The sequence below is a fragment of the Haliotis cracherodii genome, unplaced genomic scaffold (genome assembly GCF_022045235.1).
Source record: "Haliotis cracherodii isolate W230 unplaced genomic scaffold, xgHalCrac1.p SCAF_1, whole genome shotgun sequence".
Classification (NCBI taxonomy): Eukaryota; Metazoa; Mollusca; class Gastropoda; order Lepetellida; family Haliotidae; genus Haliotis; species Haliotis cracherodii.
The window spans coordinates 76843964-76860938 of record NW_027266264.1 but is presented as its reverse complement, the minus strand read 5'-3'; the positions used below and the strand labels follow the sequence as shown (position 1 = coordinate 76860938).

At 38.8% G+C, this 16975-nt stretch overlaps 1 protein-coding gene across 2 annotated transcripts in view; it reads right to left on the bottom strand.

The window, feature by feature from the left end:
- Nucleotides 1-274: 274 nt before the first annotated feature.
- The window catches only part of LOC139476459 (ankycorbin-like), a 91911-nt gene continuing 75210 nt past the window's right edge, over nt 275-16975 (bottom strand). For both annotated transcript variants that reach the window (XM_071259412.1, XM_071259422.1), the window contains exons 18-22: nt 13064-13228; nt 11061-11882; nt 9487-9993; nt 8244-8309; nt 275-6589 (exon numbers count right to left, since the gene is read on the bottom strand). In XM_071259412.1, coding sequence (XP_071115513.1) covers nt 6515-6589; nt 8244-8309; nt 9487-9993; nt 11061-11882; nt 13064-13228 — 1635 coding nt within the window. In that variant the 3' untranslated portion in view covers nt 275-6514. The remainder of the gene's footprint in view (nt 6590-8243; nt 8310-9486; nt 9994-11060; nt 11883-13063; nt 13229-16975) is intronic.

Genomic DNA, 16975 nt, shown 5'->3' with positions numbered 1-16975 from the left:
ATACAAGCAGCCACACACGTGCATGCACATCGCTATTTAAGTACAATAATCTTCAATGCGACAATAAACCCCATTTCACCTCACCTCACCTCCCTGCTATGGCTGGATTAATGATAAAAGCAGCATAAAACTCACTCACTCACTTACATGGAGTCAACCACTCAGAAGGCATCTCATGTCAAGGTGCATTGTTTATATGACTACTAGGAGGTTTATAACATGTATAAACCACAATGAAGAACAACAGAAACATTGCAGACACATGATAATTTATTCTTTGTTCAAAAAAGTATATGAGCATATGTCTGAGGTTACTCCAAGATGCGATATGTATATATATATATGTATGTTTATAAATATAAAATGCTGGTGTCTATGTTGCCATAAGACTCAATCCTCGCATGTGGAAATAAGTTTTGATTAATTTCCCAAGGGATCAACTCAAAAATCATTTATATGTAAATTCAGTAATTTGATTTAATTGATCAAGATCTGTGCAAATCAACTCAAGCGTGATGCTTGGGAACAATTCTCACAAGACAATTATCATAATAATAATTAATGATGAAATGACTCCCATGGCAGTATATATACATATAGAGTTCATGGAGTGACAATATAATGGTTCAGATGATATTGTATGAAATATATGATTAATATTTCAGCCAGTTTGTTACCTGTGGCATATCAAAATGAATTTGCAAAAAACTGCAAATAAAGTATTTGACAAGGTTGTGTGTGTGTTTTTATGTTTGATTAACACAGCTTGGCTGGCTGTTGGTACTGTGCACCTTTGTCAACAATAACCAGAAAATGATGATACCGGTACTTTGTGACTTATTCACAGCTTAGACATTATAATACAACTCCTCAAATTATGCAGTTAATTGCATCACATGTTTGCCAAATTCGTTTCCTGCAACGTCTTCACAAATATCGGTAATGTGTAACCATATCACAGATCCTACTTGGTGTATTCAGCAGGCAATGTCTAACTACAATCAGAACATTTCATTTTCTCACATAAGATTAAGGCAAGATTACATTTTAGGACTTCAGTCTAAATTATTGTACACTTCTCAAGCCAATTATGCCTACAACAAATCACAGACACCTCAGCTGTCCGTCTCGCCACACAGTTGTGAAGAAACTGTGTACAGTACTCAGCTGAAATCTGACATGAGGACTTCAACATTTCCATGCTTCTGCAGTCATGTACAAAGACAAAATGTAACATGCATCCATGAAAAGATAACTAAATACAAAACTAAAATATACCTAACTTCACAGGATATAAGCAATAGCATATGTCTTTTCAGCACATTTTTAAATGTTGGTCCACTTCACTCTGGTGGTGCTTTGTTTAGTCAACAACTCCATCAAACAAGGGTGATGCTATTTGGGTTAACTACAGTCATTTTCCCCTGCAAATATTACTGTACGCACCTTAAACACTTATGAACAGTCAGCAGACTTTGTGATGTCACTGTTTGGAATATCTATAGCAAATTTATCATGTTACTAGATAGGTTATGAAGCCAAAAACTACAATGTTGAGCCTGTATGTCCTTGAAAAAATGGATTAATTTCTGTTTTGTGTAATCCCAAACTTAGTGCCGGCTTCATGTACAAAGGATTTGATAGTATTATATATCGTACAGTTTGCCATATTTGTCAACTGAAACTCACTTGGACATCACTTTTTTACACAGTACACAAGAAGGGAACTTGGCTGACAAATTTGGTCCTATGTTACATTGGTCTGGAAGTGTTGAGGTTATAATGACCTCTTATGATTGGTTTGGTTGGTTGGTTTGTTGTTTAACGCCGCACTCATCAATATTCCAGCTATATGACGGCGGTCTGTAAATAATGGAGTCTGGATTAGACAATCCAGTGATTGATATCATGAGCATCGTTCCACGCAATTGGGATCGATGACATGCATCAACCAAGTCAGCGAGCCTGACCACCCGATCCCGTTAGTCGCCTCTTACGACAAGCATAGTCGCCTTTTACGGCAGACCTCTTATGAAAAAGGTGTCACAGCCTTTAATACATCGTCCATGTCAGTAGCTCGAAGCTCTGTAAACATGGGGTGGTGACAACTGTGTACTGCTGAAGATGGGTTAATTACACTATTGCCAAACTATTATGAACATTATCAATACTGCTTTGTAATAACTGTCAAGCACTAATGAAAAGCTGACTATGCATGACCTTACTTGTGTCATAGCAATCATATATTGTCTGTCCGTTATCATGCTTAAGTATAGATACCAAATATAGTTTGGTACTTCAATCTGAAGTGAACACAAGTAAAAGACTGCCGGTGGGTAATGTATGTATTCAGACAGAAACAGATTATTGTCCTTTGTTATTATACACTGAAACCTCATGAACTTCTGGGGCATTAAATATATGTTGTGATAGATGCATGTTCATGACATGCGGAGTACCGATACTGACCATCACGCTCATACAGATTCTGGCAGTTTCAAATTCTAGAGAATTTCTTCATAATTCATACATATAAATATATACTGAACAAAAAAAGGTTAGGGATTATGAATATTTTGGGGAATATGTTTAAGAAATTATGTGCTCCTTTGTCACTACAAAAAATATCCCCCAAAATATTCATGATTCCTAACTCTCTTTTTTCAGTTTTGTTCAATAATAATAATAAAAATCAGGACTTCTACTAAATGCAACATGCATTGAAAATAACATTCAACAAATAACCGCCTGGGACTCTCTGAGATTGGCTGAGATTAGGAAAAGAATGTCACATGAGAAGTTGATAATTCATTTGAAAACCTTTCAGAAAATTTGACGAATATAACCAACAACAGTACTTATTTCACTTGATGATCCAGTTATAACAAAAACGATTGATGGCTGTAAAATGAGACTGACAAAAAATAAGTCATAACGTACACTCCCTGTCACCGACATCTTTGTAATCTCAAACTCCATAAACCATTGTCAGTGTGTGGAGTATTAGTGATGTCATCCCATACACTGAAGGCACAGGCCGATGATGGACACTGGGAAACAGGCACCTGCTTCTCACAACAAAGAGTACTTCAAGCCTATTACAACATTTCTAGGTACCAGTAGTCACTGCCAGCGATGAAGATTAGTATTTATCTGAAGTGACATCGGCCTATCACTCAAATTCTATTTTTTACAACTTCATATTCTGCAAATAAATGTCTACATGGAAATATTGAGTATATATAGAACTTACGACCATGCATGGATAAATACTTCTGTTAATAAGAATCCAGATAGTGCTAAGAATTCTTGCAAATTTTCATGCAGCATAACTTATTGTCAGGATGTAATGGCGTGGATTCTCTGGTACTTAGAGGACATCAGGATATATTATGTTGTGCTGTCATACACACTGGTAGAGAAACATTTTAGCAAAATTAACATTTATGGAATGTTGTTTGTTCAATATTGATTGATATCCAAACATTAAAGTAGGGAAATCCCTAGGACATACAGTATCATCTTAGCACTGAATCTCAATCATGTCATTAAAATCAAAACTCTTTGGTAAATCTCAGTTTCTACATACATTGTAGCCCAACATCAAAATTCCTAGATGACAACATGTCTGGTGAGGTGTAAAATAGGGAGGAAACTTCATAGTGTGCACTTTAACATGGGAAAGAACATGGTGGTATGCAATGCATCACAGAGACATGAACTTTGATGATATGACCCTTGATCGTATGTAAGGCATCACACAGATACGACCCTTGATGGTATGCAATGCATCACACAGATACGACCCTTGACGGTATGCAATGCATCACACAGATACGACCCTTGACGGTATGCAATGCATCACAGATACGACCTTGACGGTATGCAATGCATCACAGATATGACCTTGATGGTATGCAATGCAAACAGATATGACCTTGATGGTATATATGCATCACAGATATGACCTTGATGGTATGCAATGCATCACAGATACGACCTTGATGGTATGCAATGCATCACAGATATGACCTTGATGGTATATATGCATCACAGATACGACCTTGATGGTATGCAATGCATCACAGATATGACCTTGATGGTATGCAATGGACTACATGGGAAGGAACCTTGCATGGCCTTGCTGGTGTGCATGTACAAACCAATGGAAGCTGTTAGGAATGATGTACAGTGTCGTCCTCTTCTTCAGTTCAAATGAGATCCATCTATGGACCTTTTGATGCCATCTGTCTAACCTCTGACACATATTCTCATAAATTTGTAAACACAATATTTTCAAATGAGTATGACATGACATATATATACTTTTGATTTTTGGACATTGCAACGATGGAATGATGGAGACTTGGTATGTTTAAATGATTGAATTCATACAAAAATTCTTTCTAAACAACACTCATCATATAAATGATAAACAGTGTATAATGTTAAAATCTGAGACAAAAACTTTCAAGTGATACTAAAGTTATACCCTATCATATATAAACGAATAACATAACTGTGCATACATTTGGGAAAGACTCCCTTCATAGTTTTTAACATACGTACAAGCAAAACATTATTTAATTACAAACAAATTAAAAATAATATTTTCTGAAGTTCATGCATTTAGTTTGCTTTGCCATAAATCATACTATACTGAAGGCATCAACAAATAGGAGCTGAAAGATCAGTGAACAGGTATTGGTGTTTTACCGGTGTCCATGAACACCAAAACACTGACATGATGGCTCCTTCTCAAAGGATGCAAGAATCTAATAGTGCCGATAGATTACTCCATCTGCATCCTCCAATATTCCACACACACTGTGACAGACTTCTGATACATGAACTTTCTTGCTTCATATTCTAGTGATAGCAATGGAGGGTACATACTTAACTCCTGTGGGAACAAAACCTGGATCAGGTTCATGTCAAGGGGAGCACTGGCTACCTGGCTACCCTACAACCACTTAAACATTGGTAGCAGTTGACACAAAGTTGTAAAAATAACGGGAAGACAGGCCCCAAACCACTCTATTTGGGAAAATATCTATCTACCTACACACCTCGTTACAGATGTCGTATTACAGTATTATAGAGAGTCTCAGCCTTCAAGACCAATATTGCAACATAAGGCTGAAGAAGAACATTCTCAATTCTTTGTAATTACCAAGGACACTACATGGAAGCAAAGCCAGTTTTAAGGGAAATAATAGATGCATTTTATTTACACTCAAAATCCATTTTCTTCATACTGAAAACAATTATCTGTCTTCCAGCACTATTCATCATTGCCTGATGGTGTTTATTTTCAGCTTGCTACTTGAGTGCTAAGTCTAAAGATTGAACTACCGGTAGGCACTTCTAATACAAGCTTAGGTTTTACTGGCATGAGGCTATAGCAAAACAGCACAGAATATGTTACATCCTGTGACAGAAAATACTCAGAAAAGTTTGAGGTATATTCAAGTTGAACAAACACATGTGATACCAGTTATAAAACAACAGAATTTGATAAAACACAAGTAATAATATGATAAATCTAGCACCCAATCTACATGTATAAGAGACACTGTGAGGGTTATCATTTATAAATCTATTATCATTTGGACCAACTTCGATGACCGGAATTATCAATTCCATAAATTCTATTATTGCCATTGTTCTACCTTCATTATTTAAGAGGAATTATTAAAATAAATATTCTAATTTTCATGGTAATTTATTCTTGATCATTTCTAACTTGCTACATAGTACCTATGTACATAATATATTGCAGCTTTGGGTTAAAAATACACGTTTTGACACAGAGGAAACACATGAATAAAAATGTAGCTTTTTTGTTTGTAAAAGTTCCCTTTTCACGATTCAAACTTAACATTGTGTGTAAAACATCTAAAAACGTTGATGCAAAAGTGCTGAATGATAGAAACAGGAAACTAACCAACAATATCTAAAATCTATAAACATCTAAATAACCTTAAGATACAGAGCAAAGTAGAAAATGGAAAACTATTAAACACGGTAAGAACGGTTGTGGAGAAATATTCTTGTTACCCCAAAATTGTATTTCAAATCTTGAGCATAATACTAAAAGCTTTGCTGACAATCGGACAACATCAATTGTTAATGTAAATATCTGATATTCTTCAAACTTGGATCAAATGAATGGAACACACATTCATGTAGTTTAACAATGGTTATATAATAACACTTTGTTTTAACAATGGCCCTCCATGTCAAACTGCCAAGTTTATTTCTGCCAAGTTTATTTCCGCCAAGAATTCAATAGATTCAATACCGGTACTTCACTTCAGCATGTCTTCTGTTCAATAGATTCATTCTTCACTTTAACATTTGTCGTCACGCAAACTTTAAAAATGAAAAATATTGAATGGCTTTCACATACAGACACTATTTCCATAAATTATCTATGATACCAATCACATGGTGTGGTGTAATACAATATCACATTACAGGTGCGGTGATGTCTCAACTCTGATGACAGCTGTCAACAGAACTGTTCCATGCTGCGTAGTTCAATGATTTGGTGCAAGGCTTGTTTCACATCGGGATCCATGTGACCCTGAAAATACACAATACACATTCAGTCTGGTTTTGCTTAAAGCTGTATTATATGATGGTAGCCTGTGATTAGTATTATCAGCAACCAGGGATTTATCTTGACCTGCTGAGAGGCTGATGTTGGACCCAGATCTGCAGCAAAGGACAGTACAAATTCCCTTTTAAATAAAAAAACCAACCCAATTATTGAGAATTTACAAAAAAAGAACCTTATTTTTTTTTATCAAATTTCGAACAATATCACAATGTTTCTCAATGTGCCTGCAAAGGTATCATACATACTTTGGAATCCTAGATAAATACCTGGCATAATCCCACAGTGTTGGAGTACAAGGACAAGTTACCAAGCCAAACCACAATCCATTGAGCCAACTACAGCCACCAAAGGTGTCTGTGGACCTATTCTAACTCAGAGTCGCAGAGTGAAGATTCAACAGCCAAGACACAAGCACGACAGCATACCATTCCAGTGCTCATGTTTGCACTACAACCATCCAAAGTCTGACCCGTGAAGATCTGGGATAGAATAGCTCATCAGCAACCCATGCTTGTCGCTGACTTGCTTGATGGTTGTCATCGCATCCCAATTGCTTATATTGATGCTCATGATATCAAACACTGGATTGTCTGGTCCAGACCTGATTATTTACAGACCACCATTATATTTTGGCTGGAATATTGCTGAGTGTGGCAGTAAACAACATCAGAAATCTGTGTTGGGAGAGTTCATGGCTTCATGGAACAAGTGGTGGTGGGTAGTCGAATGGTTAAAGCCTTCACTCATCACGCGGAAGGTCCGGGTTTGATTCCGCACATGGGTACAATGTGTGAAGCCCATTTCTGGTGTTCCCCCGACGTGATATTGCTGGAATATTGCTAAAACCAGTGTAAAACCATACTCAATCACGCACTCAAGGAACAAGGCCATTGAGAATGAGTTATTTGAGTTTCACTGCATAACAATTCAGATGTATCAGTGTGTGTGAGCTTTATGTGGCAGGAATATTTACCACCTTAGTAAAATCAAATGCCCTCATATGCTACTGGTCAATGAGCATTACAATCATAGGCTTCTTACTTGTCCTGATCACAGTTTAGTAGTCTTGGTCAGCAGACTAGCATGTATTTGAAAGGCTGCTTGTCGTACATTGCTATACCTAAGATTACTGTTTCCAAGGTAATGGTTCCAATCATAAAAAAACACAACAACAAACCTTTAGGGAAGACCGAAAACAGCTGACTGATGAACCACTCCATGTATTTCAACTTATTTCTTTCTTCCATGCAGTGTTTCAGTACAGAGTGAGTGAGTGAGTGAGTGAGTGAGTGAGTGAGTGAGTATGGTTTCAGCAAAATTCCAGCAATATCTTGAAGATGGGCACCAGGGCTCTACACATTGTACCCATGTTGGGAATTGAACAGGGTCTTCAACTTGACGAACAAACGCTTTAACCACTGGGCTTCCCTGTACAGATGCAAGAGCCCTCATGGAACATTTGCTGGCATCTCCACCAAAATGTCACATTGACAGCATGAAGAAAATAGTCTTGTCAACTCCATCTTCAATGATACCACAACTTCTGAACTGCCCTAATAATGGTAACACTTAGCAAAGAAGCTTTGCCAAAGACAGCTACTGAAGCAAAATGTCTCACCTGTACAGCACTAATAAGATGAGTTCGGTAGACACTGACAATATCCTGATGCTGCCGGTCAAATTCCTGAAACATACATATTCCGTGTTGAACTCATATTCTATATTGTATCACAGGAGAAGATTAAGAGAATTGTCAAATAGCTCAGAGAAATTACAGAAAATTACCATGGACAAAAATCCAGGAAAACTTAAGAAAATGCTGACTATCACATTACTATGGTAATCTACACTCTATTTGGGAATTTTCTTTCTAGTTATGGATTAAAGAGGATACAGTATACGTAAGGCATAATTCATATGAAAATACTATTTGCAACAAACACATTGCACATTTCAAAATATAAATGGTTAATTCAAAACAACACACTTGTTACATCCACTATCAGAAAACAGAAATCCTTTCAGATTTGTGCTCAACTGGGTGTAGATGTTGTGTAAACCCATACCAATGACCTTTTGAACTGGCTATCAAACCCTTAACAGTCCACAAATTGAACTTAAATCCTTCAAATACTTGTCAAAGCTATTGTTCAGGAATCTGTCCAAGGATAAGCAGAGACATTTTTATGAGACTGACCTGATAGCTACTGCCCATAAGATTGTCATATTCAAACCATTACTGTCACAAATATTGTACGCAAACCAGTCTCAAACTAGTTTTAACCTGGCTGTGTAACCTTCAATGATATAGTTCCATAATATCAACTTATATTTGTTTGAGACACAGAGATGACACATGGTTTGGCGCCATTGTATAATCTCAACATCATTACACCCAGTTGAGCTAAATGATGTGTGTTGCTGTAAGTATAACCAACTCCCAATGTTAAGATACATTGCAGTCTGTGCATCCAATCATACAGAGTGGTCACTGACCAAGATGGTACAAAAAGCAAAGATTCAATTAATGCTGAAAAACATTATCCGAAAACCACTGAGCTTTTAGGCATGCATGTGCACAGCTTACATCAGCTGGGAATTATCTCATCCATCAAGAGCCACTCGTGTCTTTCACACACAAGCCCATACCCGAACCACGTCAATGCCAAGCATCCAGTTTACCTAACAACACGCTTAGCTGAGCTACTTCCTCTGACAACAGAAACACTGAAAGAAACTAAACACAGGCACAGCAAATCATTACAACAGTCAGCGTCTTCAGTCAGGACAGCAAAGAACCACAACAGGAAATAGTCTTGAAATATTTTCACCAAAAGATTAGAAATCAATCAAAAACGTACAGCTAACTGTTGCTGCAGATGGGAAATCTGCGTCTGCAGTGACTTGATCTTGAGTGACCTTTCTGGTTTGCCATCACTCTCAGACTTCACAATTGCTTTCTTTGTCTCTGTCTCCCCATTCGTGAGAGAACCAGACTCAAGGCGTTTCTTGGAATGTTCCAGATCAGTCTGAACCTGTTCCAATTCCATCTGCACTTGTTTAAGTTCCACATGCACAAGCTTCAGGTCTTCCTCCAGGGTAGTATTTGCCTTACACAGTTCACTCACAGTCTTTTGAAGCTGTTCCTTCTCAGCTACCAAGGCATCATTCTCCTTCACCAACTCAGCATGGTCTTCGGGTGCCTCATCTATCTTGAGGTCCTCTGTCTGACTGTCCATCAGGTCCTGCTCAAGCTTCTCCTTGTCCTTCAGAAGCTCAGTGTAATCCTGTTCCAGCTGACTGTAGTCCTGTTGCAGGATGTCGTGTTGCTGTAACACTCCCTCAATTTCCTCCACCTCAGCTTGAAGCTGGGAAAGTAATGGAATAATTATCATGAAATTAGGATTTGTAATAATACTAATACTTTCACTGAAACATTATTAATTAGGATTGATTAAAATCATTTACAGTGAAACCTTGCTATCTTGAAGTTCTGGAGAGCATAAAAAGGGAAACAAGTTATCCATAGTCAAATAGAGTTCTAACAATACACAAGAATTTCATACCAGATTTGGCCATATATATATTATAAAGTTACCTTGTCTTAAGTGACACAATAAAATGAAAGGAGTTTGAGTAAACATGTTTTCTCTGCACAATAATATCCAGACATGGTTACATTTGGAAATGAACTGATATTTGCTATATACTACTCAAGAAAGTTAAGGATCACTAGATTCTTTCACATAACTATAGTTAATCTGCCATGATATGACAGATTAACTGGAGTGATATCATAGAATCAGGTGATCCTTAACCTATTTTGAGCAGCATAGAACATCAAAAGTGAACAGGGGAGATCTTCGGGTTTTGCAACATAGTGAGCAATATTACAACTACACCAAAGCAACCTGCACTAGAACAGGCAACCCAGATATCAAAAGTGTGAGCCTCAATCCATAGAATAATGGAATTGGTCTGTTACTATCCATAACATCAGCCGTTTCAGTCACCTAAGACAACAAGAATGAAGTACCAGAAGGTCCGAGATCTTGACATAGATGTATAAATTAATAATATATCTGGTACAAAAATCCTTCAGTGAGTGAGTATATGAAAGTAAATGTCAGTCAGATATATTTCAGTTACACCACAGCGCCATGTACCAGTACGTAATCAAGTATTGGTCAGGCAACAACGTGGTTCATGTGCATAAGCACGAGAAAAGATCAATGCAAAACCTAATCTGCTCTGGAATCCCCCTGCCGTTAACAAATCATGAAATACTGGAAGAAAAGTTGATATGAAGAACAAATGTACAAATTAATCATAAATGTGTAACAAAATCTGTCAATCACTGGGAAGATAAGAAATCTAAACTGATATGTCAGTGTGCAAAATAATCATAAATGTTTGACCGAGCATGTTCCCGTACCTGATCTCTCTCCGTCTCCATCATCTTGATCTGCTCCTGCATGCTCTGGACCTCCTCCAGCAGGATCTCCTGGTCGTGCTGCAACCGTGATGACGTTACCTCCAGCTCCTCGTTCTTCACCACCAACTTGTCTCTCTCTTCCAGCAACTTAGTAAACTCCCCAACCTTCCCTGATAAATTAATTGCACACGTCTTCCTCTCCAGGTCCTCCTTCTCCTTCACAACCTTCTTGTACTTCTCCTGCATCTTCTCCAGCTCATGCACCAGCTTCTTCAGGTCCTCGTGAAGAGCATTACCATCAGACAACAGGAACTCATTTTCCTTCACAAGTTCATCTTTCTCTTGTATCACCCTCTCAAACTCCATCTGCAGCTGCTCCTTGTCAGTCTGAAGCTGGTCAAAGTCTGCCTGGAGATCATCCCCAGCTTTCAATATTGCATCAAATGTCTCCCGAAGCTTCTCCAACTCATCAGTCAACACTGCACACTGATCCTGAAGCTGTTCGTTCTGCTTCTCTAAACCCTCCATCCTCGAACGATCCTCCTCCTTCACCGAGGACCTTTCCTTTTCCTCAATTTGATCATCTTCCTTCTCCTTGGGTTGAGGACTTCCTCCATCTCCATCATCCTGAATCTTGTCTGCCCTGTTTAACTCTGGCTCCAACTCTGGCTCCACCTCTGGCTCCACCTTTGGCTCCACCTTCCCATCCTCTTCCTTCACCCGCATGTCTTCAAGCTCCTTGCTGAGTCGCTTGTTCTCCACCATCAGCTCCTCCTGATTAACGGCTCCATTCAGAAGTTGAAACTCAGACTTCTCCTTGAACTGTAGATGTAAGTAGAGACATGAACAAATGATTAATTTTGTCTGAGTACGTCTCCTTCTTCTTTGCCATTTTTTTTATGTCTGGAGTGAGTATGGTTTTAAATCGCTTTTAGCATTATTCCAGCAATATAACAGCTGGGGACACCGGAAAATGGGCTTCAAACATTGTACCTAAGTGGGGAATCTTTCACACATTGTACCAATGTGGGGAATCGAACCAGGGTCTTTAACCACTAGGCTACCCCATCGCCCCTATTTTGAAAGAAACATATTAACCACTTCCTACTGTTCCTACTATTTGTTCCATTCAGGTTATATTAAACATTGGTATATTTGGAAGGAATTCTGCTGCTTGAATAACCTTGGGTTGTACTTCTGTCGTATGGAGTGAGTGAGTGAGTTGGGTTTAACGCCGCTTTTAACAATATTCCAGTTATATCGCGGCGTGTCAGCTTAATGTGGGAGGAAAGCCCGAAGTGATGCAGGTCTCATCTGTCGTATGGAGAAACAAACAAGACTGAGAGAGTGAAAGAGTTTGATGCCATTTCCAATATTATCTCAATTATGTCACAATACGTCAGCTTCAAGTGGGGAAACAAAGATTGACACATGACATAGAGGTGCACCACTATGGTGAACCCACTAGCGAAGGTGTTGCTCTGATAAACCATGAATCATCTGGAAGTCAAACCCGCAATCAGCAGATCTTGACAGGACCAAGGGAAGCAACAATCAATTTAGGCAGCTTGCATCAATGGATTGCCTTTGACCCACATCTTTATCACTTCAGCTACATAAATTCACAAAAGATTTGTGTGAGTGAATGTCAGCGATCAGCGACACTCCAGGTAAATCATGGTGGCATGTAATAACTGAGTCTAAGACAAACCAGTGGTTGATATTATGAGCAATATCCCACCAGGGTATAATGTCACACAATAACATAAGTCCCTCAATCTGATCACCCATGATGTTAATCACTGGACTGTCTGATCCAGACTCAATTATTTACTGACCAATATAGCTTGATTATTACTGAGTGGGATAAACAAACAAACACACAAACAAACAAACAAACAAACAAACAAACAAACAAACAAACAAAGTAAACAAAAGAGTGATCTCAACATTTAAATACACCTTAATGCAATCAAAAATTACAATTAATTACAAATTCATACCATTAGAATCTCTTTCTGCATGTCTGCCTTCTCAGCCTCCAATCGAAGCACTGCTTGCTGAAGCTCATCGAACTGCGCTGACTTGTCAGGCTTCATCTCGCCTGGCTCCGACTTGGTTGTCTGGAACAAGTAGGGTGAAGGCTCTCGGTATCCATTGGGAAGACTCTACAAAGACACAGGGAGGAGAAGAATCAGACACTTGGGCACTCTGCTCCTGCACCAGTGTCTAGACTAACTAATGACAGTCAAGGCCCTGATCAATATTCAAATGTTTAAATGTAATGATTTAGGACGTTCGAGATTCAAATGATAGCCCCAAACCTCAAGGTCCCCTGAACCTACTTCATTTTTAACACTTTCTTAGTTATCTCCCTTTGACCATAACCTTGTTATGATTTAACAGTGAAAAGTTATGCAAACCATTTACTTTGGGATCAGCCTGCATTGGCCAAAACTTGCCAATCAAAAGGTAATTTCAAATCAGACAAACCAATCAAATGATAAATTTAAATCATCAGCCAATCACATGGTTCAAATTTGGCTTTAAGAAAATACATGCCAGTTTCTTCTCATTTCTCCTCCTTTATCAACATATAGTCAACTTTATGTGTGTTAGGTGTTTAATGCTGCACTCCAATCCAGTGATTGACATATGAGCATTGATCTAAGCCACACGATGACATGCATCATCTAAGGCAGTGATCCTGACCAACCAGTCTTGTCAGTCAACTCTTACAACAAGCATGGATTGCTGAAGATTAATTGAAAACCTGATCTTCAAAGTAAATATAACATCTATATGAGAATCAGTTGAAACCAGTTAACTACTTCCTCTGCAAGTCTGTTGAACAAACTACCACCAGTATCTCCTGGCACTTTCTGCTTCATGCTTAACATGATAAAATATCAGGAATCAGGTGAGGTGAAATACGGTTTAACGTCGCGTCCAAGATTATTGCACTTATATAGCGACGTGCATGCACATGTGTGTGTGTTTGTGTGGCTGCTTTTACTAGTCCGGACTGATGCAGTTTATAGTGCTAGCTCACTGAGATACCATGCCGCAGTTTTAACATGAATACCCCACTCAGTATTCTGACTCCCAGCCGACCAGTCCTTGTTTTAGCCCCTTAATGCCGAGTGCCAGACAGGGTAACAACAAGTACCATCTTTTAACGTCTTTTGGTATGACCCGCCTGGGGATCGAACCCCGGACCTTCCGCTCTCCGGGCGGACGCTCTACCACTAGACCACGAAGGTGGAACATATCAGGAATCAACTTAACATGATTGTGTTACCTGTGTAGACATTACACTATCAATTAGGGCTGGGATGAGTCCAAATTTACCACCCCCACACCCTATGACTGGACTCTACCCAGGTACCTGCTGTAGGTCTCAAGAGATAGGTACCAACTATCCGATTTGGAAAAGTTTGACTGTAGCCCTAGCAAAATGTATTCAGATACATGCACATACTGAAGTTGACTGAAGTTTTATCTTTATTCAAACATATAAAACTCAGAAAGAATGAGTGCATACTCAGAAGGAAATGTGAACATTAGTGATTTATAGTGTAACCATGGAGTTCTAGATAATGTTTGTCATTAATCAATATATCACGTGACTAACCACGGGTCTGGGTAGTCCTGTGGGTACCCAGGTCCTACTCAGTACCCACCTGACCTAAGTACCCAAGATACTTGTCAGAGCCCTACTATCAATGATTAAACACAATAGAACAAAGTGGTCAAACATTTTTTTCGCAAAAATTGCATTCAAGTGCATGCTTTCTCATGCAATAATACATAGATCTGGTATCTCCCACAAACATTCTTTGCCTTAACCACTAACAATATTTTGCTTATTCATGAGACAAAACTAAAATTTAGTGAAAATGTCATTGTGTGATGACAACATGAGTGAGTGAGTGAGTGAGTGAGTGAGTGAGTGAGTGAGTGAGTTGGTTTTACACTGCTTGGAACAGTATTTCATTTATATCATGTCAGCTTAAAAAAATCCAGTAGAGATGCAGGTTTAAAAACTTTTACCACTTTGGGGAAACCTACGACATGCCAGGGAGCATAGTCAGGGTGAATCGTGGATTCAAACCTATGATCATCGGGTCCCAACAAGCCTGAAGCCTCATGTTACAGAGGGGGAAGATAATTCAGCATTGTGTTATAGATACAGAGGGGGGAGATATTTCAGCATCGTGTTACAGAGGGGGGAAGATAATTCAGCATCTTGTTACAGAGGGGGAATGTAATTCAGCATCGTGTTACAGACTGGGAAGATAATTCAGCATCATGTTACAGAGGAGGAATGTAATTCAGCATCGTGTTACAGAGGGGGAAGATATTTCAGCATCGTGTTACAGAGGGGGAAGATAATTCAGCATTATGTTACAGAGGGGGAATGTAATTCAGCATCATGTTACAGAGGGGGAATGTAACTCAGCATCGTGTTACAGAGGGGGAATGTAATTCAGCATCGTGTTATAGAGGGGGAATGTAATTAAGCATCATGTTACAGAGGGGGAAGATAATTCAGCATTGTGTTACAGACTGGGAAGATAATTCAGCATTGTGTGAGAGAGGGGGAATATAATTCAGCATCGTGTTACAGAGGGGGAAGATAATTCAGCATCATGTTACATAGGGGGAATGTAATTCAGCATCGTGTTATAGAGGGGGAATATAATTCAGCATCATATTATAGAGGGGGAATATAATTCAGCATCGTGTTACAGATGGGGAAGATAATTCAGCATCGTGTTACAGAGGAGGAAGATAATTCAGCATCGTGTTATAAAGGGAGAATATAATTCAGCACCTTTTAAAGACGGGGAATATAATTCAGCATCTTGTTATAGAGGGGGAATATAATTCAGCATCATGTTATAGAGGGGGAATATATTTCACACTGATACAGAAGGTTTCAACCTAAAACACAGGGCCCCGTTCCACATAGCGATCTTAGTGCTAAGATGATCATAACTGCCAAACAGTAACATACACTTATGACTGTCATAGCGCACTGATTTCTGTTGTATATGTGGCAATATACTCCACAGATGGAGGTGTTCCAAGAAAGAATCCATTTTTGGATAGTCATCCATATCCAACAAAGCTTATTTATGTCAGCTCAAACAGCCATAAAGACCCCAGCCTGTGTGTGAAGGCAAACATGCAGCATGCCCCCTGACGACAGACAGGCGAGTCAGGCATGCCTTACTTTCTTGTGTATAACAGCCTATATGCTATTATCAACTGAAAATGCATTTGTTCAGAAGTCATGCAGAGTGATTACAGCCAGAACAGACTATGATGTAATAGAGGAAAGGTATTCAAAGGAATTATGGATATGCACACAGACAATGTGGTTACCAGAATGTCAGTAAATCTATAGTGAAGTACACCCCTATTTACATGTCTACACTATTCAAAAAGTGTTCAGTGTATTTCCTGCTTTTGTATTAATGATGCAATTCAGTAACATTATCCAGTATTGGAATCAGTATTATGTTCACCATTTCGGCAGGTAGTGCACGACCTATCAGCAGATATCACCCGTTATTCATTTCTTGTAATGATAAAAGTGGACCACTGCAGTGTGAGGTGAGGTGAAAAGGGGTTTAACGTCGCATCCCAGATTATTGCACTTATATAGAGACGTGCATGCACGTGCATGTGTTTGGCTGCTTGTATAAGTCGGACTAATGCCGATTTATAGTGCCAGCCCACTGAGATACCATGTTGCAGTTTAACTTGAATACCCCACTCTGACAGTATACTGACTCCGAGCCGACCAGTCCTTGTTTTAGCCCCTTAATGCCGAGCGTCAGACAGGGTAACAACATGTACCATCTCTTTACATCTTTTGGTATTTACAATTTTTGGATCAAACCCCC